The following is a 22,614-nucleotide window of genomic DNA, read 5'->3' as shown; positions in this document are numbered from 1 at the left end:
GGTTTCAAACTTTTCTTTGTTTGTAATTGACTGTTCCTGTTTTCAAACTGCGTGTATAGCCCCGTTTGAAAAGACTCAATTGAACACTGATTTTTGTTCTAAACGGTCACTTTTTAGGTCTCGCCTTGGCGAGATTTATTGTGACTGAGGACTTTAAGAAGGCTTGAAGCCCCGCCCCTCGTCTCCATTGGCTAGTGTCACCGTTTATGCTAAACAGTAGCCTGCCATTGGAAATGACTTTTCTGTAGACACCCTTTGACCTGCGAGCCAGACTGGCTCCCCTGCTTTGCTGCTGTTGCAAAACACTTTCTTATCTTTATGGGGCCATGTGTTTAGAAACACATGGCCGCATAAAGACAAGAGATTCCCATGCTCCGGCTGCAGCCCGGTCCTCTTTCACTTTCGAGACCGCGCTTGTATATAAATATAGGCAGCCTTTTCTCATGCCTTTGGGGCTTTCATCTGTGAACGAATAAAAAAAGAAACAACATTTTCTTCTCAAAATCGCTTCTTTTTTTCCAGTGGGTTTTAACTTCATGCTGGTTGAAAAGTGATCTCTTAGGGAAAGTAAAAAAAAAACAAAAACAATTTTTTTTCCATGTTACCAAACACAAGCTAAAAAGCAGACGCTCGTCACTTTAACGTGCAGAGTATTTTCAGATGCTCATTTCCCCGACAGCAGACACACCATGGACCACATTTATTGTGCATATCCTACGCAACGTGGACCTCCTGTACAGTAAACCTACTCCAGAGTAGACAAAGCACAACCCTATTTCATTCACGACAGCAGACAAATGTAGACCGCGTTTATTGTGCATATCATAGTGCAGGTTTTGTAGCATGGGCTTTTGTGCACTTTTATTTAAAATGATATATCGATATGAGGGCACATTTGTGGAGTCAGCATTGGTCTCTCTTTCTCTCTCTCTCCAGCGTGGCTTTCGGTCGTGCACTGAATGACCCGCAGCTCATGCATGTCTCACACACTAACAGCTCTCTGCACTTGCAGCTAAAAACAACGCTGCGCCCCCTACCTGTCCACCTAGTCCTATGAACCCTGGAGTGACTCTCTGCCTCCATCCCTGCCAACCCTAGCTCTTGCCGGAACCGGTGGTGGGGGTGGAAGAGAGAGACGAAAAGTTTACGAGTATTTTTCTCTATCTTTGGAATAACTCAACCCTTCTGCTCCCAGCAGAGGGTTTGCACGTTTTTCAGTGAGCTGAAACTAAACGTCTGATACGGGAAGAAGAGAAGCCAACCCCGCCGCCCCCTCCAAGCGAACCGTGAAATGATAAGGGAACTAAAGAGTTCCTCGCCGTGTGAAACCATGTCCTGCTTTCCGAAACATCACAGGCTGTCCCTAAGCGCTGGTCAGAAGAGGAGAAGAAAGCAGGAATGCGTAGTAAAGCACTTACGCCTGCTGGGGAGACTGAATCAAAGCTTGTAGGCAGCCTACATCCTGGAAGTGTACTTTGTCAGCAAGCGTTTCGTAGCACACAGGGGCAGCTGGGGGTGCGGTTTACAAACAAGAAATGGCATGTCAGCAGCTAGAACGCTTTAGTCGACAAGCGCCTCGACAGTCTTTCAATTCTAAGAGCATAGGTAGCACCTTAAGCACAGCTCTGTGAAGCGGATGCCTTCTCAGCGTGTGTGAATGCTATTAACACTACACATCCTGTTCATAAGGATTCCCCATTCGCTAGGTATGGAGACCGAGCCAAAGTGGAGGAATGGGGAGGGTGATGGTATCTGCTCAAGATCACACAATTGGTTTACAGTTAAACGCTTTGACGGCTTGTGTGCCCTGACTGTGTTCAGAACATAGTAGGGAACACCTTTGGGGTATGCGGAAGTGGAAGGAATATTTATAACACCGCCTAATACCTTATCGTCATATTCCCACATGCCTTCGTGACGTACAATTTTGCTGAATGCTCTAAAGACACACTTAAGTAGGAGCATTGCTATCTTACATCTAAACTATTTATCTAGGTCGCCAATGGGTAACAGCAGGATTCACAAATGGTTTTAATGAACAAAGAAGTCCTCGTAGAAACCAAGGCAAATTAAGCCACATCTAATCCGTCACAGTGTGTTCATTATTTGTGAACTGGATGTACAGCCTTGAACAAAGACAGGAAACGTCGAGGTTTTAGGCACGTTTTCCAGTAAGAATATGGAAACGAGGAATTATTTCCACAGAATGCAACATGTTTATATTTCATGCAGAAATTGGAAATATGTCTTCTGGTGTACAGGCTCTTAGCTCGGGAAATTTCAGAAAAGGCTGCATATGTAAATCAGCAAAATTAATATCTTCAGGCACTTTCACGGTGGTGTGAGAGAACCGTCAATAGAGAAGGAGAGGGTAGATGGAATGAAGGGGCGAAAGATCGAAGTTGGGATAGGGGGCAGGCGTGTCAAGAGGTCGAGGAATGATGGAGCTTGAAAAAGAAGACAGATTGAGTGAGGAAGACCTGGTTTCATACCCCGTTTTTTAGGTCGAGGACTATCGGTTCTGCTGTAAGGCAGAAACCGGAAGTCGGAGATTTAATGATTCTTAGAGTGCTGCATTTATCCCTCCCTCTTTTTGCTCTTTCTCCATTGGCTGGCTTCCTAAATGGAGGCCAGCCATTGGAGGAGAGAGCTGTCTCTCAGAATAGGCTCTGTCTTTTTCGGATTTGGGGGTGTGTTCCTTGCTGTTCTTTCCACGCCTCCTTGAACAGCAAGAACACGCCCCCAAGTCCGAAAAAAAGTGGAGCTTTTATCCGCCATTTTGCAGCTCGCTTCCCAACATCGGTCGTCTCATCCTGCCTCCCCGAGGTCAATGGCGGCAGATAGCGGCATTGTTACAGTCGTTGTGGCTCCCGAGCGAGTGGCCACCTCGCTTTACAGTTTAATTGAAGCCGGTGCCCACCCGGCATTTGCCCCGCAAAGTGCGCGAAATTGTCCCCGCTGCCGCCCGGCCGCGACCAGGAAGTCAGGCAGGCCGGGGGCGGGACTGCGGGACACCCCGTGAACTCATTTCCCGGGCCGCGCTCTCATTGGCTGCCGGCCCGGGATTCCCTAGTGACGTCACTCCCCGGGCCGCGCTGGGATTGGCTGCCGGCCCGAGGAGATTGCGAGGCGCCACCTGAGGAGAGGAGCCGGCAGAGAAGATGGCCGCATGCTGCCCGGGGCTCCCGTGAGCTGCTGGGAGCCCCGGTGGTCCAGCGGGGAGCAGGAGTCCCCAAGAGGAGGAGAGGACCCCGCCGCTGGAGCCGCCGCCTGGGAGAGAGCCGCTGCCGGGAGCTGGCAGACCACGTTTGTGGTATTCGGTGTAAGCTGCTTTGCACAACCGCCTACATTATTACAAAAATAACTACCGCCTACATTATTTCAAAAATAACTAGCAACATGAGAATTATTTTCATTAAAAATTACAATAATAATAATAAAGATCTTTCTAACAGCGGTGATGGAAACATGAAAATAATAGCATTATCTCCTAGCAGTGGTAGTGGTGTTAATAGTAACAGTCATTATAGTGGTGTGGTGGGTGACGGGGAGTGTGCTTAAAGATCAGAGGTCAAATGTTTTAGCTTAATGGAGCGTGCCTGCAGCAGAAATACCGCTGGGCGTACAAGGGGCATTAAAATACAAATACATACACAATAATTATGAAACATACATATAGACAATCATTTTGCTGATATAGCGTGCTGACGTATAATGACAGTGAAATTAAATCACATGTATTGTCTATGGGGAAGATATGTAAACTATATTTTTATTGCAACGAATATTTGAAGTTTCGTACATTTTGGGATACAGAGAAGCATCACTGGTTGCGTAAAATAAATTAAAAATAAAATAAAAAGATGAGGAAATACCGTGGATTTCGTGTGATACCTGTGGCAGAGAGTCCCCTATTCACTAACCCCATATGGACAGTTGTTGACTTTCCTGCCACGTGTTTAAAGGCAGCCTCACAAACAGCCCACAAAATGCATGCTTTCAGTGACGTGTAAAGGCGCATTGAGGCCTTCATGTCTGTTGGCATATTGTTTCCTGGCACTTGGCGAGAGTGACAGTGAGTGCAGTGAGTGCAAGAGCGACAGTGAGTGCAGAGTGAGTGCGAGAGCGGCAGTGAGTGCAGAGTGACAGTAGAGTGTAGAGTGACAGAGTGTAGAGTGACAGTGAGTGTAGAGTGACAGTGAGTGTAGAGTGACAGTGAGTGTAGAGTGACAGTGAGTGTAGAGTGACAGTGAGTGTAGAGTGACAGTGAGTGTAGAGTGACAGTGAGTGTAGAGTGACAGTGAGTGTAGAGTGACAGTGAGTGTAGAGTGACAGTGAGTGTAGAGTGACAGTGAGTGTAGAGTGACAGTGAGTGTAGAGTGACAGTGAGTGTAGAGTGACAGTGAGTGTAGAGTGACAGTGAGTGTAGAGTGACAGTGAGTGTAGAGTGACAGTGAGTGTAGAGTGACAGTGAGTGTAGAGTGACAGTGAGTGTAGAGTGACAGTGAGTGTAGAGTGACAGTGAGTGTAGAGTGACAGTGAGTGTAGAGTGACAGTGAGTGTAGAGTGACAGTGAGTGTAGAGTGACAGTGAGTGTAGAGTGACAGTGAGTGTAGAGTGACAGTGAGTGTAGAGTGACAGTGAGTGTAGAGTGACAGTGAGTGTAGAGTGACAGTGAGTGTAGAGTGACAGTGAGTGTAGAGTGACAGTGAGTGTAGAGTGACAGTGAGTGTAGAGTGACAGTGAGTGTAGAGTGACAGTGAGTGTAGAGTGACAGTGAGTGTAGAGTGACAGTGAGTGTAGAGTGACAGTGAGTGTAGAGTGACAGTGAGTGTAGAGTGACAGTGAGTGTAGAGTGACAGTGAGTGTAGAGTGCAGTGAGTGTAGAGTGCAGTGAGTGTAGAGTGCAGTGAGTGTAGAGTGCAGTGAGTGTAGAGTGACAGTGAGTGCAGAGTGGGTGTGACTGCAGAGTGAGTGTGACTGCAGAGTGACAGTGACTGCAGAGTGAGTGTGACTGCAGAGTGAGTGTGACTGCAGAGTGACAGTGACTGCAGAGTGACAGTGACTGCAGAGTGACAGTGACTGCAGAGTGACAGTGACTGCAGAGTGACAGTGACTGCAGAGTGACAGTGACTGCAGTGTGTGAGTGTGCAGGGTGAACAGTGTGAGTGTGCAGGGTGAGCAGTGTGTGAATGTGTAGGGGCAGTGTGTGAGTGTGCAGGAAACGAACACTCAAACTAAGTCCACCACACACATACAAAACACCACACACAAGACCACACACACACACACACCACACACACATACACCACACACACCACACACACACTGTAGAGTGTTGTGTGCTGTAGAGTGCTGTGTGCTGTAGAGTGCAGAGTGTTGTTGTGTGCTGTAGAGTGCAGAGTGTTGTTGTGTGCTGTAGAGTGCAGAGTGTTGTTGTGTGCTGTAGAGTGCAGAGTGTTGTTGTGTGATGTAGAGTGCTGTATGCTGTAGAGTGCAGAGTGCTGTATGCTGTAGAGTGCAGAGTGCTGTATGCTGTAGAGTGCAGAGCGCAGAGTGCTGTCGAGCGCAGAGTGCTGTCGAGCGCAGAGTGCTGTCGAGCGCAGAGTGCTGTCGAGCGCAGAGTGCTGTCGAGCGCAGAGTGCTGTCGAGCGCAGAGTGCTGTCGAGCGCAGAGTGCTGTCGAGCGCAGAGTGCTGTCGAGCGCAGAGTGCTGTCGAGCACAGAGTGCTGTCGAGCGCAGAGTGCTGTGTGCTGTCGAGCGCAGAGTGCTGTGTGCTGTCGAGCGCAGAGTGCTGTGTGCTGTCGAGCGCAGAGTGCTGTGTGCTGTCGAGCGCAGAGTGCTGTGTGCTGTCGAGCGCAGAGTGCTGTGTGCTGTCGAGCGCAGAGTGCTGCGTGCTGTCGAGCGCAGAGTGCTGCGTGCTGTCGAGCGCAGAGTGCTGCGTGCTGTCGAGCGCAGAGTGCTGCGTGCTGTCGAGCGCAGAGTGCTGCGTGCTGTAGAGCGCTGCGTGCTGTAGTGCGCTGCGTGCTGTAGAGCGCTGCGTGCTGTAGAGCGCTGCGTGCTGTAGAGCGCTGCGTGCTGTAGAGTGCTGCGTGCTGTAGAGTGCTGCGTGCTGTAGAGTGCTGCATGCTGTAGAGTGCTGCATGCTGTAGAGTGCTGCGTGCTGTAGAGTGCTGCGTGCTGTGAGCTGTAGAGTGCAGAGTGCTGTTGAGTGTGTCTGTGAGGGTGGCTCTGTGTAGGGTGTAGCTATTGGCATTGTAAATGACAATGCCATTGATGATTTAAAATAAAAAAAAGAAATGTCATGAGCAATGCCAATAGCTCTACCTTTAATGATGCCGAGACCATTGCATTGTTAATGCTTGTTTCTTTGTGCTTTTATATGGCTGGCATCTACCTGGGGTGGCTTGGTGGGTAAAAAAATATTGTCATGCCTGCCCCCTGCAAGTGACCTCAAGAAGTGCGAGATCAAGGCGCGCAACATCATGGCACGCAACATCACGGCACACAACATCACAGGAACTGAAATCATAGAAAGTGGCATCACAAGCCACGACTTTACAGGAAGTGGCATCACAAGAAGTGACGGCATATCTAAAGCCCGCGCATATATGTTCAGCAGGTCTATCATGTGTACATTTGAGATCATTGCAAGGCTAATAGTACTGTGAGCGATGGAAGAGGATATGTGACTTCTACACCTTGCAGCCCCCCAGTTTTATGTAACACATCCTGTACATTCATTTACAAACGTATATAATTTATTGTACATGTAATATGCATGTGTTGATGTGAAGCGCTCCGACACCGTGCATTGGGATGAGTAGGGCTATATAAGAAAAAAATAGTGGTACTTAAATTATTTTAACGCATCCTCAGGTGTAGTAAGCTCTATATAAATCGAATTTGCTTTGTGTAAATACTGGGAAAGACCAACACCTCTGACATTGTTCTGATTGTTTTCCTTTTTTGGAGTATGTGAAGTAACAGTCAATATATTTGCGGACTAGTCCATTACAGTGCACTGCAACCCCACGGAAGACAGAAAATTACATAGATAGATCTGAAATGCGAGCCATATAACTACATAGGACTTCTGGCTTTCTTTCTGTATTTAAACTCTGCCACCACAACTTTGCAACAAAGGGTTTCAAGTTTTCTTTGTTTGGCATGGACTTCAGTTTTTAAACTGCATTTGCACATCAGCATTTGCAAAGATTTCAATTTTCCACTAACATTTCGTTTCAAGCCAGTTCCTGTTTCTGTACTTGCAAGTGCTTAAGACATAGTTTAGTGTATTATTTTTTTATTTTACAGAGTTTGATATAGCATGAACATGTCCCGAATCGGGTATCAGAGCGCTTTTCATAGCACAAGTTGCATTACATAAGGACACATTAATTTTTGTTAGGCACAGGGAGAATTGGTGATTTGCCCAGAATCACAGGATGGTCAGCGTCATTGCCGAGACTCGAACCCAGTTCCCCAGATTCGAGGTCGACTGCCCAAGACGTTAGGCCAACCCCTCTCCCCAATAATGAAATTATATTTTTCTTAAACATGTGTCTTTGCTTTGTTCTCCGATTGCATTTATTTGTTTCCCCTTTCGAGTAAGTGAAGCAAGGTTCATTATATTTGCAGATCAGCCCAGTGATTGTGTAACACACCCCCAAGGAGGACTCTAACTGACTTACTGGGATCAGACAAGTGTCACCCGACTGCAAAATACTTTGGGCTCTAAGGAGCATCCAGCAACCATACTGAAGGCACAATGGAAAAGGCAATGTACCCTGTGAAGACTCAATCACTTTCCAAATAAGTCAAAAGCAAACCAGAGATTGCAGTGACGTGATGTATACAGATTGAGGTGCGATGTTATGCTCTTTATGCAATGTGACAGTGGACCATGTTTGAAAGTATGCATGTATGAACCCAAATCAAATGAATTGGTGTGCTGGTGCTGCAAATCTCCACTCTTCCCCAAAACGTACCCACCAGACTACTTCAAACTACCTTTTCACAAAGTATATAGCTGCCATCTCATCAAACTTAAATAATAAGCGAGTAGGTCAACGTCTGTACCACGCTTAGCATTCCATTTAGCAAAAGTGACCACCATGTGCTGTGCAGATTCCTCAATGACAGAGTATGAAATCGTGGAGCAGTCCGAGAAAGTAATCAGTGTCGAGAACTTTATCTCCCAGAAAGATAAATAGCTAAGCATGAAATGAAAGGCAGCTGCAAATTAGAAAGAACAGTGTCATATTAGCTGAAACGCCTACTGCCAAGGGACACAGAGTACTGAATTTTCAATCTGCTGTGGTCTCAACATAGGGAGGCTATCAAATCCAAACCCACCACACAGATTGTGTTCATTCCACAGCGCAACCATGGGACTAGAGCGCAAGCCATAAGGAGGGTCATCACAGAATACAATATGGCCGTTCAGAATGTTATTTCAATTAACACAGAATGTTGCGCAGATGGTCAAGGCACATACCACTGTGTTGAAGTATCACTATATCATATCAATACACATCACTAGCTTAGCGCACATCATGAACCTTGTTGGGGAGTCATTCTGGAAGCCTTTTGTCAAGCTGAATCATTCCTGCTGTACTACTCAAATTTTCTACATGGCTGGCACCAGAGAGCGAAGCTACCTGCAACGCCGTGCGGAAGCCCATGAAATTAAACCACAAATAACAACCAACACTTGCAGTACCCACTGCAATTTGTGTTTTGCTGCTGTCCAGTAACACTGCAAGCACTTTGACTCCTATGCTAGGTTTGTTGAGTCTGAGGTGGAACTCAGCAGGTCTCCCTGACTCCCTTGAGAATCTAGAAGGGACACTGAACAGCGACAAGAACTTCACTGCAGTTCAGTTGGTCAGACAAAGGTAAAACATTTTAAGTCATATGGAATTATTCTAGTCAGACAGCAGAGACAAAGAAGGTGTACGATTATCTGGACCATATGAACATAACAAATTATTCAGAGCTCACTTGAGTGGCTGTAGCCATTTCTTGATACTATTGTACTAATTGAGAAACTGACTCCTGCTCTGAGAAAAAGAGAGAACAGCTCAACCGAATGAAGTATTTGAAAAAGCTTTCAGAAAGGCACATGGGTGATGCCCAATCAGGCATTGAATTCTGAAAGCAAGTATGCCTGTTCAATTCTGCATGACTGCATTCCATGACAAGTGTAGGTATTCAGGCATTTAGACTCTGAAAAATGTTTCCAATCAGGAGCTCCACCTCTGCTTTGAACATGTAGGTCCAGAAGCAAATCAGGCATCAACTTCGGAGTGATTGACAAGGACCTCTTTTGGCATAATAAATCGGTCAGATGTTGCTCATTCACAGAGCAAACCATCTCTGCGTTATTGCCTTTACACTACTATCAAGAGCAGGATATTGGACTAGATATGGGCTGCTTAGAAGGATATTAAGAAGTAAAAAAAAAAAAAAAAAAAAAAAAAAAAAAAAGACAGCCAGGAAGAAGACCTAGCTACAAAAATAGCTAAATTGATAGCTTTGTCATTTACAATGCCAATAGTTATAGGCAAATGAGACACCTATAGCATTTGTGATGCAACATGTTTTGTATTTACGTGACTTAGATGGCAGCTCTGGTCGTTATGCCACTTCTCTAGAGAGATGTACGAAGTACTGAGGAAGACAAGATAAACTGCACTTCAATAATGATGTCGAAATTAAGTTAGTACCCCTTTGATAGTTTTACTGGAAAATTATGAGACTCTAGTTCAGAACAGTTCGAACTTAGCTGTAGGACAAGGCAACCCATGAAGTGCCAGTTGTTGTGGTGGCGAGTGATGCTGTGGCGTTCAGTGATGCTGTGGTAGCGCATAGTGATGTTGTTGGTGGGTGTGTGTGGGGGTGGGGTGGGTATGTGGGGGGTGAGTGGGGTTGTGTGTGGGGGGTTGTGTGTGTGTGGGGTTGCGTGTGTGTGGGCAAAATGTATTCCTGATTGTTTAATTAAATGTGCAGCAACCGACTACAATGTGGGTAGAAGCATCATGCGGGATAACTGTGTGCAGGTAGAGAGAGGGGAGGTGGTGGCGGAGGGGGAGGAGAAATGAGAGTAAGGCTGTGTGCGGGGAGAGAGAGGGGAGGTGCTGGCGGCTGGGGAGGGGGAACAGATGGCGATGGCTGGAGATTACACAGACGGCGGCCTATAGCTTAGCCCTGGCCTGCACAGTATTACTCTCCCGCACAGCTTCCAGACCTTGTCCTCAACTGAGTGGCAGCTTCTATACACATTTATCACTCTTGCAATGAAAACTATGCTCCAGCGAAATTTAAATAATACAATGTTATTCCTGTAGTTTCAGGCTTTTCACATTATGCTTGTGACAGGAGATTCCCAAAATGATATCAGTACGTCACGGAATTCTACGTCGTTTGAGGCAAGCTTTGACACTGAGCTCCCTGCACCAATGTGAACGGTCAGAACGCAAGCAGCTGTTGCTTGTGGCACTTGTGTTTTTGCGCTATTTTTTTCAGTGGAAAATGTGCCCTTGTGTCAAAAATTGCACTTCATGCTAAAATAGAGCGTTCAATGACGGAGTTAAGTTTCATGTAATTCAGTGTAACTTTCCCAAAGTTTCAAACACCCCTATTGAACTTTATGTTCCAAGTGCTTTGGTTATGCTCTTTTGGAAGGATTTAAAGGTCAGGAAAAATCTGAACTGTAGGAGCCACACAGACTAAGAATTCTGAAGCTGTGCAGTCTATGGCATACTTTAACACCTTGGCTGCTAGGTGTTTTCCCCTCCTGTGCTGGAAATTGCTATTTTACTTTTTTCATGACGAGCTCAGCTCGTCATCAGCACAGCTCAACTGTGCATCATGACGAGCTGAGCTCGTCATCAGCATCGAAAGGGTTAAGCAGCTGATGGATATTTAATTTTCCTCAATGGAAAGTATCTGTATTTTCTATTCACTCCTTGTGCAAGGGACTTGATTGTACTGGATCTGAAATCTTCAGAGTGAGATGTGAAAAGACAAATGAAAAGATAATTCAGCTGCGAAAACGGGAAAGAGGTACATGCCCCACATGAATTAAACCAGACAGAAATGGAGCCACCGCCACCGCCATTCTGTGCAAGCTTGAGGGAGAAAGAGCGGCGAAGGATGGGAGAGAAGAAAACGGACGAGAGAGAGCAACACAGGAGGGGAGAGAGGCATGTAAGAGGTCTGGGAGGGAGCGCAAGGGGGTGTATCGTGACAGGAAGCAAACAAAAAAGGTGACAAGAAAGAGGGAAGAGGAAGGAGGGGGATGGGGGGTAGGCCGAAAACGAGAGAATTGGCATTGCTGTGGGGAGGGGGGGGGGGGAGAAATGTGACACGGCCTGTCGAAATTAAAGCCTTTGATGCAGCAGGGGGGCGGAGCGGATCCCAAGAGCTGCTGGAGGCACCAAGCTGGGTTAACAGATGGCTGGCTATTTGATGGTGTGCACACGCATTTTAGGTCAATGCGCTTGCGCATTGACCTAAAAGCGCACGGGTACAGCATCAAATCGCCAGTTTAGTTAAACCTCTGTTTAAGCCCCTATAGTCTTGCTCCGCTCAATGCGCATGCGCACTTAGAGTCGGGACCTAAAAATGCGTTACATAATGTACTTGTGGATACAGACATTACAAAAATGTTCCCTTTCTTGTGTGCTAAAAGAAAAATATATAAAAGAAATGTAATAAAATAAAATTCCACACAATTTGCTGATGGATGTAGTATTATCTTGGGGACATCTAACGCTTTAAAACAAAAATAAAGAGGGATAGAAATAAATAAAACGGCCTTTAAAGAGAAAATGGAAAACTAACGGACTGAATAGAAAAACCAAATGCGGCTGACACGGTTCAGCACCTCAGTTCCTAAATTTAGAAAAGACAATTAGAGAGTCCGTGCAACAGCTTCCGGAGTTCGCCACACTTCCACTCCGCTGGAAACCAGATAAGTAAATTTGTACGAAGGTGCACCTGAAAGTAGTCAATGAACTTCCATTTATTGTAGGAGTAGTTTTAAAATTGGGCATCAACCAACGAGTTTTGTTCCGAATGGAACTTCGTCAGGGCTGAAAAGATACACAGATAAAAACAAATCACATGTGATACATGCAACATTATATACCGTATTTTCCGGCGTATAAGACGACTCGGCGTATAAGACAACCCCCTACTTTTCATGATAAAATGTAGGTTTCATGCTATACTCGCCGTATAAGACTACCCCCACTTCCAACGCAGTCCTGCATAGCGATTTTGGTCATTCACGGCACCATTTGTTCTATTTGCCTATTACTTTTTATTTGCTATCGATACTTGCACAGTGCTTCCACAGTGCCACCATCACCTACGTAACATTAGTTCTTGTGTTTGAGTGCCCTCCATTTATTTCAATATTATATCGTACCTCTACTTGCACACATGTCACTTTTTCTTCCTGTAATGCACCATTTTCTATTGAGAAGCGGTCTGACACCTTCGGGTGAAGTCCGCACTATGTAAAAACGCATGAACACATACCGTAAAATTTGGTACCCGGCGTATAAGACGACCCCCAACTTTCCAGAACATTTTAAGGGGTTAAAAAGTCGTCTTATACGCCGGAAAATACGGTATATATATATATATATATATATATATATATACATACATACATACACATACACACACACACACTAGACACGTGAATCCATTACCTTCATAAAACGGCACAAGAAGACCAAAATACACAGAATAATGCATATATATCCACACAAAAATAATCATAAGACAAACCATGCACAACATTTATATACACATATAAAACGATATATATCTGCACATGATAGATACCATGGATATTACCAAATACCAACTCCGATTAAACTATCACACACAGTACCTCTTCATTTATAAAACGAAATCACATTAAAATGGATGCATAATGTGCAAATTGATTTTTCGTATGGTTTGCATTTGATAAAGAATCCTCATGCTCAGGAATTCATTAGGAAAGCGCAATGCATTTATCGTCTCACGGCAAACTGTATACCATGCACAGGAAAAATTAGACAAAAAGAACCATATCAAATATATTAGAAAGGAAAGGGGAACAGCAGAAAACGGAGGAGAAAGAATGAAACGACGAAAAAGATGAGAAAGTGTGAAAGTGTGAAAAAATATGAAAACGACCGTAAACCCAACTGAGAGTCTCACCTCGAATATCCAAAAATCTGTTCGATTAGTATGTATGTGTGGGCCAATATATTCCAAGGTTCAATCAACATGATTAGAAAACTAATTTCTAGTAAAAAAATATAAAGACAATGTCAAAGACTAAAAGTTGCATACATAAATGAATACTTATTTCCTCCGGAATGTACATAGCCAACAAACAATAAACAGAGCAATGTCAGAGGCGTAAATCAGATGGCACCCCACTAAAACACAATTTAAATTACTTAAACAAAAACATCTCACCGTAAGTTACAAGGACTGTTTAACTATTCAATTCCAATGTCCTACAGTCTTACAAGATATAATGGCCCAAAGGTTAGCCCAAAATCTGGTGGGAACAGAATACAATACAGGCGATCAGTGCATGCTTCTTCGTATCGTGCACACACTAATTACCACCATATTTTAATATCACAAAACCATACCCACATACAAGTCGATGGGCAAGGAGTTATACGGAGGGGCAGAATACAGAAATTATTATAGTAAGTACAGTAGGTCATATTACCTCCATATCTACTATAAAAGGCCAAATTGCAACGAATAGTCACTTTCAATATTGCCAAATTCCAAATGCCAATATAACGGCCAATGGTCCTAATACAAGAAAGGAATATATATATATATATATATATATATATATATATATATATATATATATATTATACTCAGAGTTTACGACGTGGATAGTAGTCGTCATAATCAAAAAAGAAAATATCAAGGTCAAATTACAAAAGCCAATATAGTGTCCAAGATCCAGCCAACGATAAAGTCTCATTAATAATATATATCAAGAGGACATATGAATAAGGCAAACACATGTCCTATGTCCCCATACTTCAACGTCACGACGCAATCACAGCAAAGTGCTCTTGCCAGGGAGAGCACATATTTGGCCTGTTACACAGTTAAGTAATTACACATTCATATACTGGCCAACGGACCCGCCGGGCACCCATGTGGTGTAGATAACAACCAAGTCCAGTACCAGCGACAAAAAAGAAACCACAAGCCTAAAGCCTGGGAACCTACAGACAGCACCCGGTCCCACAATGTCATGCCGCCTAAGCACCAGATTGTATACACATCAATTTCCCTATTAGACATCCATGTCGCATACACACACCACAAGCCTCCCTCACCTGGTCAGTGTTGACGCGTACAAAAACGATCTCTCAACCGGATTTGCAAAGAAACGCGCCATTTCTCGCCCATGTTAAATAGTGCATACAAAGCACTACGCATGACCCACGCTAAGCGTCACAGTCCTGCACTGAAGTGAACTCAATTTTGGGCGGGTGTGATCAGACCCAAGGGCCGAAGTAGGCTGACCCAATGCCGCCTTCAGAGAGCAAATGACACACAAACACATTTAAAATGATTTTTTTAATTACGAGATGTAACCAGACAACGAAGCCTGACAAGCCTTCCAAATGAAATTCCCACAATAATTATTACAGTGCAAATAGTCTATCAGGGGGTTTGTCAAATTTGTTAATCTATACACAAATCTTTGCCTCAATTTTTTATAGTAAACCAATCAGACCTATGCCATCGTACGTAACTTTTCCAAAAAACACTCAGGAATATAGTCTTTATCATTGGCTGTTGTCACCATAACCAACTACGGCCTGCTATATTTGAAATAGGCCTTTCCACAAGGCAATTATCAGGCACACAGGTAAAAAAAAATACAGTTACTAAAGCAAAATACATCCCCTATAGGAGGGCCTAATAAGTATTATCATGGTGCATATGTCTGTCGCTTCAATTTGTCAGATGGGGCAACACCAAAACCCTAGTCTACAACTGTACGTAAGATACCATGTAATAAATACAGAGTAGTAACAATCCACCCTTAAATGCATATGGACTAACATACGCTTATTGCAGTAGATAGGTCAGTCTTGACACATTTACCTTAACTTTTCTTAAGAAACAGATCAGGCCTTGCCACCAATAAAAAAAACAACATCTCAGTTTGAAACATAAGTGTCCCCATAAGGTAAAAAGTGAAACATCGGCACTCTTTCACAACTTCTGCTTAAAACTGTACACAATCAAAACAACATGTAGGTAGACACTAAGCCTCTTTCTCGTTACCATTTCGGAAAGCTATTTTGTATTGCTCACATAGGAATGGAGACAGTGTGCTGTCAAGCCTGGCCTAACAGTGACACAAACAGCACTGTAATGGGTGCAATGTAGCTGTTAGGGCACATTAAAATAGGATAAGTCACTAATGTTCTTTGGGGCTTAAAATATATCTGAAATAATTCTACATAGCAGTGGAGATACATTCCTACGCATCTTAATATAAACATAACCAAATATTAGAAACTGTTCCATAATTAAACGGAGTATTGGTAAAAAGAAAAAAACACAATCAGTAAGGGCAAATAAATTAATACATTTGAAAATGTCCGCTGACCTTACCGGGACTGCTGGTGTTCCAATACGCTCAGACACTTCTTCAAATGTGTTTGCCCAGTGTTTTTTATAACCAAAGTAAACACCGAGAGCAGAAAAACTCACTCTCCCTTTTACTGCAATTTAAATCTGGTCCTTCCTACTTACTGAAACTTCTCAGTTGCAATAAACATCAAATGTTGCACCACTGTGAGAGCCAAACAGCGCTTTTGCCTTTTACAAACTGAAATTAATATAGCAATCTCGCTACAAATAACAACTTTTGCTACAAAACTTACACACTTGCTGTAAAGTTAGCGCCCTTCCAAAAAAAAAAAAAAAAAAAACAACAAGCAAACGTTAGTTGAACAAGGAAGAACTGCAGGAAATTTCCCTCGGGCTTGGTGTACCTTTGAGTCTAGGACACTATAGGACTTTCCCCGAGCTTCCAACTAGAGAACTGTTGCTCTTCTTCAACATGTTGTGCAGCCAAAGCCATCCAAACAGAACCAGGGTTAGGAAGAGACACCTTGTTTCAAAGGCGGGTAGAGCTTATCTGCTCCAATGGGGGCTCCAAGTTACCGGATGGAATCAGGCAAAGTTTGCCTGGGCAATCCGATGATTACAAATCAGGTGATTACAAACAAAAAGGGGGGGATACGACAGTGTGACGATATTCTGACATTAAGCATTATTTAGTATTATACGAGCCAATGTGATTATGGGAAAACAGGTGTATGCTGATGGCAATTGCTCGTGATGACTGATTTGGATAGGTGTGTACTTCAAACTACATCTATCATTACGCCTTCTATTACCATAAATGGTTGCTGGTACACCCTAAATATGAACAGTACAACAACTGGGTATACTCCGTATGCAGTGGGACGAATGCATGTAAAGATAGATGGCATTTTTGAACACCTGCCAACAAAGACAACGTTCACACAATCAACAAAGATAAACATTTAACATTATTAATAACTTCTAACTGCTATTTACTGTAATTTTCATTTCCAAACGACAAATCAAAACCTCAGAGAACCCACGGGTTTAAAACTTGTGTAGGATTTGTTCCCTTAGAAACAAGAATGTCCTCAACTGAGAAGAATTCCAGTCCTCTATAAACAAAGCAAACAAACTTTAGAATAAAATCAGGTTGCATGTGGCACTGTAATTCATGGATAAAACATATTTACCAGTGGGCTCTCTGCACACACCCAAAATCCACAGCCATCGGGTACCACCGACATGGGGTTGGGTGCAGGGTTTGAGTGAAGGCAATGCCTTCCACCAGTGGTGGAAAGTGACGTTGAAAGTGATGGGATGCGATACCAATCACACTGACTTACACTCAGTCTCACTTGCTAATTATCTCAAAACAATGGATGAGGGGGTGGCTGGGTGATGGTTGCGCAGAGTTCTGACAAAATTGTATAAGCACAATCTGAATAGCTCCAAGGATAAGGTGATGGCCAACAACCAACAACCAGAATGGCAATGAAAAACAGTACCATATATACTTAAACTATATCCTGAGCTAATAAAACACAATCAATGAGGTGTCTTCAAAAATTCACAGATAGAGTGATCTTCACTTTATTTCAATAGTAATCTTCTCATAAGGTCTACGCCCCTGTGCAAGCCATCAAGCTTCTGCTCGATACTTGCCCTGGTCAACGGGAAATGCTGCACTCCCATCATGGTTTCCTTTACAGGTTCGTTCACCATCCTTCCGCAGCCAAAAGACTCCCTATGCAGAAGGCTACGGCTACAGGACCTCAACTTCTTTGTGTGCTGCAATTAATCTACATTTTCACTAGGACAGATACCTCTCCGTGAACTAGACTATGTTTTAGCCTCATGTGTAATCCGTGATTATGCATCCATGTTCCTTGCACCGTTTATTTAGTGTTAGTGCTGCACAAATTAACGCATCAACGTGGGCGCAAATTGACTTATCCTGTCGGCATTAAGATTATATATATTTATATCGGAAACTCCACTGCCAGCCAGCTTTTGCAGTAACACAAAGTTGGAGCATGGACCACCATTCAGTGCACAGAATTTCCCTTTATTTGGGTTGAACTCTGTCGGCCATTGCGCGTTTCAGCACCTAAGTGCCTTGATCACATGATAGACCTATAAATATATATATATATCAGGTGCGGCTGTTGGTTTACGTAGAAGTCACTTATCCAAACAACTCTCTTGTGGGACGCCATCAGCGCATGGGGCGGCGATTCAAAGAGGAAATAGTAACTACTGGTTGCCTGAACGTGAACCTTCAGCTCTGCACGCACTGGTTTGATGGTAGTCCGGGGAGTTCCAGAGTTTTGCAACTACTGCAGGGCGGTAGGCGGCGAGGTCCTGGGGCTAACGCGAGGATGCCTCGGCGCAGCTGCATCAACTTGCGGCCAGGAAGTGGGGGTTCAGCTGGAGCACAGAGCCCCGGAGCCCGCCGAGGCGAGCAGGGGGAAGAGAGCCTGCTGCCGAGGAGCAGCCGGTGCTTCGTGTCTGCCGCGGACTGTGGCAGACGGCTTTGTTGCATTTTCAGAGACAGCCCCCGGAGATAAAACGGCTAGACCCCCGAGCACCCGGAAGCTACAGAGAGCCTCCCCATGTCACCTACCAGACTGAACCGTAGGCGCCGGAGCCCACCGGGGTGAGGTTGGTGTAGCGCTCGGGCACTTCCCAGACGGTCTTGTTCAGCTCCTGCCGGTAAAAGCCCGCTTTCGCCGACATCTTCAGGCAGCGGCTGTGCCAGGCTCCGCTCAGAGTCAGGGCCAGAGGCTGCCGAGAGGAGGCTCCGCCTCCTGCCCAAGGACTGCCGTGGATTGGGGCGGAGCCTCGGTGCTGAGTAGGCGGGGCATAGAGGTAAGAGAGGGGTCAGCTAGATCCAATTAGGATTAGGCGAATAGATAGCGCCGCCTCCACACCACGTGACACTATCGTCTTAAACGTCACAATGCGTTTTACCGGTCCTCGCTCCACTTACTATTTGCGACTAGCACAGTAGGAAGTGTTGCAACATATGTTCCATTACTGGAAGCATGCAGTTTTCTTCGTCACTAAACACAACATTCATGGTGACGTTGATGGCCTTCTTGGGGCAACTTGTGTTGCACCTGGTCTATGCAGGGCATCACCGTTGTACTCAGTGCTTTAAATGGGAAAAAAAAAAGTGCAGGTACTCAATCAATTGAGCTAGAGGCGTGGCAGTGGGCGGGGTGAGACATGATGATACAAAAACATTTCTGTTGAGTATTCATTTTGTCCTTGATAGTTGTCTCAAACTTCTCTTATGTGCTGAGTAAGGTTAAGAGTAAGATGTGGGTTCTTACTGGTGATTCAACATTTTAAGGGATGATTATTTCCTCCCCTAATTTTTGTAAGAACCCCCCTTTTGTTACAGAAGTCCCTCCTTTCTTTTTCCAGCAGCTATGGCAGCAGGTGCTACACCTGCAGGATCCCATGTTCTCCTGTCTAATCTCCATCAATCCTCTCAAGGCGTCTGCTCATCTTCTCTGGGTTCTGCTCAGCCACCGGCCTCCCTTCCCTCTGGGCCTTCTGTGTTGCCGCGATCAGAATGAATAGTCCATGATCAGCAGTTGAACTGGGAGGCGACTCGTAAGATCCCCTACATTGGCAGTGATTCGGTATGGTTTCATAGACCTCGTCCTTGAAGTATCCATAGAATTGATTCCACTGGAAACAGAGGTCCCACTGAAGGAGGGCCACCTTTAAAAGACTGTGCGGTTCTAGTCACAAGCACAAAGCCATTAATCACAGAAGACGAAGAGCTGGATGAACATGATTGGCTTTGAACAAGAAAACCATTTATTTCTTAAATAGACCAAATCTTTTTTTTTTTTTTGAGGCAGATAAACCTTCATTAAACAGGTACCCACGATTGCCTCTACATACCAAATTATCTGAGACAGAACCAGAAATGAAGTTCCAAATCCCTAACAGTCCTAACTCTTCCAAAAGGATAGTTGTAAATGACTTTGATCAGCTAGTCATACTTGTAGGGATGGATAGAAACAGATATTTTTCTCAAATGAGCCACCACTACTGCTGTGTCTTTGGTTAACACTCTGATCCAATGAAAGCCGAAAGGTAACAAAGAGTTAAAAATTAACATCTCCCACCGTGAACAACAGGTGCTTCCTTTGAGCTGGGCAAAGGATTCTGTGTATGAATGTGTTCCAAGAACACACAATTCAGGAATGGGAGTACATATTTTCTTTTACTGAATCAAAAAAATAAGAGTAAAGACCCTTCCAACTTTAAGAGGAGGATACCATCTAAGGCGCGCTTCTACAGCAATGTTGCCATCAAGATGTCTGGATGGAGAAGAACTTTACGTGAATTTTTCAAATAGTCATGAAGAGACAGAACAGTCAAAGTTGCTAATCCCTACAATGATTGTATGCACTGAGTCAGCAAGCTTCTTTCATTCAAAGAACATTGAACTAAGATGCCAGAGACAAACATTTTTTTAAGTTAGGGAATCAAGATATTTTGACTACTTACCTCACAAATATGCAGGAGTAGGACATTCCTTCAACTTACAAGAAGTCTTCCGATCTTCCAAGCATTCTGGTGTCAGGTGCACGGAAAGATATGATGGATTGGAAGGTGCAGATTTGCACTTCTTAGTGAAAGACTTAGCCACAGGCAAAGTAAAGGGAGGCTTATACTATAACTCTGAATACACTTGTGATGTGGAGGTCAGCCAATAAAGACAAATTGGTGTCCAATGGACACAAAACGCCCCCTTCAGAACCATCAGATTCATTTTGATCTGTGAATGCCATAGCATCCGAATTTAATACCAAAATTCCTTTATCCTGTGGAAACATGAACTAAGGGATGCCATGTAATGTCTCCTTGAACATGCATTTTGCTTTCTCTGTTACATAAAACAAAATCCGTTTTCCTAATGGAGGAACAGAAATCATCCTGATCTGCGCCAAGGTGGACGTAACAGAGCTCAGCAAGGCGAAAGAACCAGACTTTGAAGGAGCCAATTTCAGCTTCCAAATAGTCTTCAGCCCAGATATAGTGGAGGACTTGCTACCCCACCAGTAGCATAGCAGAGACGAAAGTCGCCAGTCCTATAACCTCTTGAAGGGAGGAAGGAGCAGACTGATCTCCTTAGGGACCAACACCTGCACCCCATAGGGAAAAATCATAAAGATTTGGAGCCTTGCCACTTTGAAGGCTTGAATCTGCTTGGTTGAAGCCCCAGCTTTAGAAAAGGAAGGAAGTGCCTGCAAGAGAGGTACCATCTCTGACAAAGATGATGAAGATTTATTGTCCTCCTTGTTGTGCTTACGTTGTGATCTGGGCCTTATTTTAGACGTCACTTTCAATCTTGGCTTGTAACGGAGAACAGAGCCCCTCCTTTAAAGGTGACTGCATCAGTTTTAACTGTCTCTTGGGGAGCATCCTCCAACAATCCTCACGAGAGGAAGGTTCATGCTCTTTCTCCAAGCTCCACAGACATGATGGTTGAGGATCAGTAACTGTCATCTGCCTCCTACAAGTATTGCAGGACTAAAAGTCTGATAACTTGAGAGAGGACATGACAATGACAAAAATGCTAAAATTGCTGAAAATATTAAACTGCTTCCGCTCCAGAGTCCTAAAAAGGTACAGAGAAAAGGGATCCGACACCACCAGCACAAGTGGCGCCTTTTAAAGCAGTAAGCACGTCCCTTCCAGTAGCACTATGAGCTGTTGCTGGCCATGCCGTGATGCCGGCAGTGATGGTAGACAGGGAGTGCTGTGAAAGTTAAATTCAATCAGGACTTATTTACACATCCATATTTAAAGAGCTCTGTGTATTGCATTGACAGTTTGATAAATCCTAATAGTTGTCAGTATTAGTTTCAAGCTGATGCCTCTCCATTGCCAGGTAGTGGATATCAGCGGAGTGCAAGTTAAATCCCCCAAAAATCTAAGTTCTGCTCACTATGTCAATCTTCCTGAGGTGGATTCCAGATCAGGCCTGACTCTAGGGATTATTACAGCTTCAAATAACCTCAGCATTGAGAAACCTCGGTTTGATGCCGGATGGCTTCTTGACACTCCGTGTCCATCTAAGTTTCTTTTGCATAGTTGATACTAAAATTATAAAAAGCTTGAAATGCATTACATGAAAGTTGTTAACTAAAAGGTGTGATGCCCTTTGTTTTTTTCATAATAAAATAGACCTTTATTTGAGCGTGGCCAGGTGGTCCAACATGGTGGACGCGCCTTAAAGGAGCTCCAGTTGCCCTCATACAATCTGCCACTTGTCTTGACTTCTCAGCTTACAAATCTGTACCTTAGACATTCGTAGGCATCCTGTATATCCTGCTGCCCCAGAAGAGCGGTTCTGGTAGCTTTGGTGGTGCTCCTCGGGCTGTCTGATGAGGAGGCGTGGCTGGGCCTGGCGATCCCCAGCTTTGACTGCGGGGTGATGCCAGAGTGTGTGACGTCTGCCCAATCCGGAGACTTGGCGCAGTGTGAGGGAGGTGAGGCCGCCTGGGTGCTACGGCCATCACAACCCTTCTATGTGTGGCGGGCACCATAAAATCGGCAGTTATATCGGGCCGCGGAGTGTTGACACCAGGCCCCTACATCCTGGTGAGACGGTGGGTGCAACCAGATTGGGAGCTTGTGCTCGGAGCCGCCCCTGTTGCAGAGTGGAGCCTGCCACTTCCCGGTAGGTGTGAGACGGTGCCCTTGCCTCTGGCGTGACAAGCTGTTGAGTATGCTGTGAGAGGTGCGGCCTGCCTGGGGACGCGGCCGGGTGTGGCCTGCTGCCCTGTTCGTGATCTGGGTGGCCAGGGTGGCTGCCCCCGCCTCTCCATCGGCTCCCGTACTGGCTGCGAGGCGTCACACTTACTGGTGAGGGTGGCCTGCAGCAGATCCCAGCGGTGTCCTCGTGTGGGGGTCTGCGTG

The 22,614-nt window shown here is 44.8% G+C and overlaps 1 protein-coding gene across 2 annotated transcripts in view; it reads right to left on the bottom strand.

Moving 5' to 3' along the window:
- MAPK11 (mitogen-activated protein kinase 11) overlaps positions 1-18,480 on the bottom strand; it is a 254,275-nt gene extending 235,795 nt beyond the window's left edge. The window contains exon 1 of one of the 2 annotated variants that reach the window (XM_086967388.1): positions 18,290-18,480. In XM_086967388.1, the coding sequence (XP_086823514.1) occupies positions 18,290-18,402 (113 nt within the window). In that variant the 5' untranslated portion in view covers positions 18,403-18,480. The remainder of the gene's footprint in view (positions 1-18,289) is intronic. The other variant, XM_086967385.1, reaches the window with a different exon arrangement.
- Between the last annotated feature and the right edge of the window lie 4,134 nt (positions 18,481-22,614).

The sequence above is a fragment of the Lissotriton vulgaris genome, chromosome 1_1 (assembly GCF_964263255.1).
Source record: "Lissotriton vulgaris chromosome 1_1, aLisVul1.2, whole genome shotgun sequence".
NCBI classification, from domain to species: Eukaryota; Metazoa; Chordata; class Amphibia; order Caudata; family Salamandridae; genus Lissotriton; species Lissotriton vulgaris.
The sequence above is the reverse complement of the archived record's forward strand: the minus strand, read 5'-3'. Positions and strand labels throughout refer to the sequence as shown.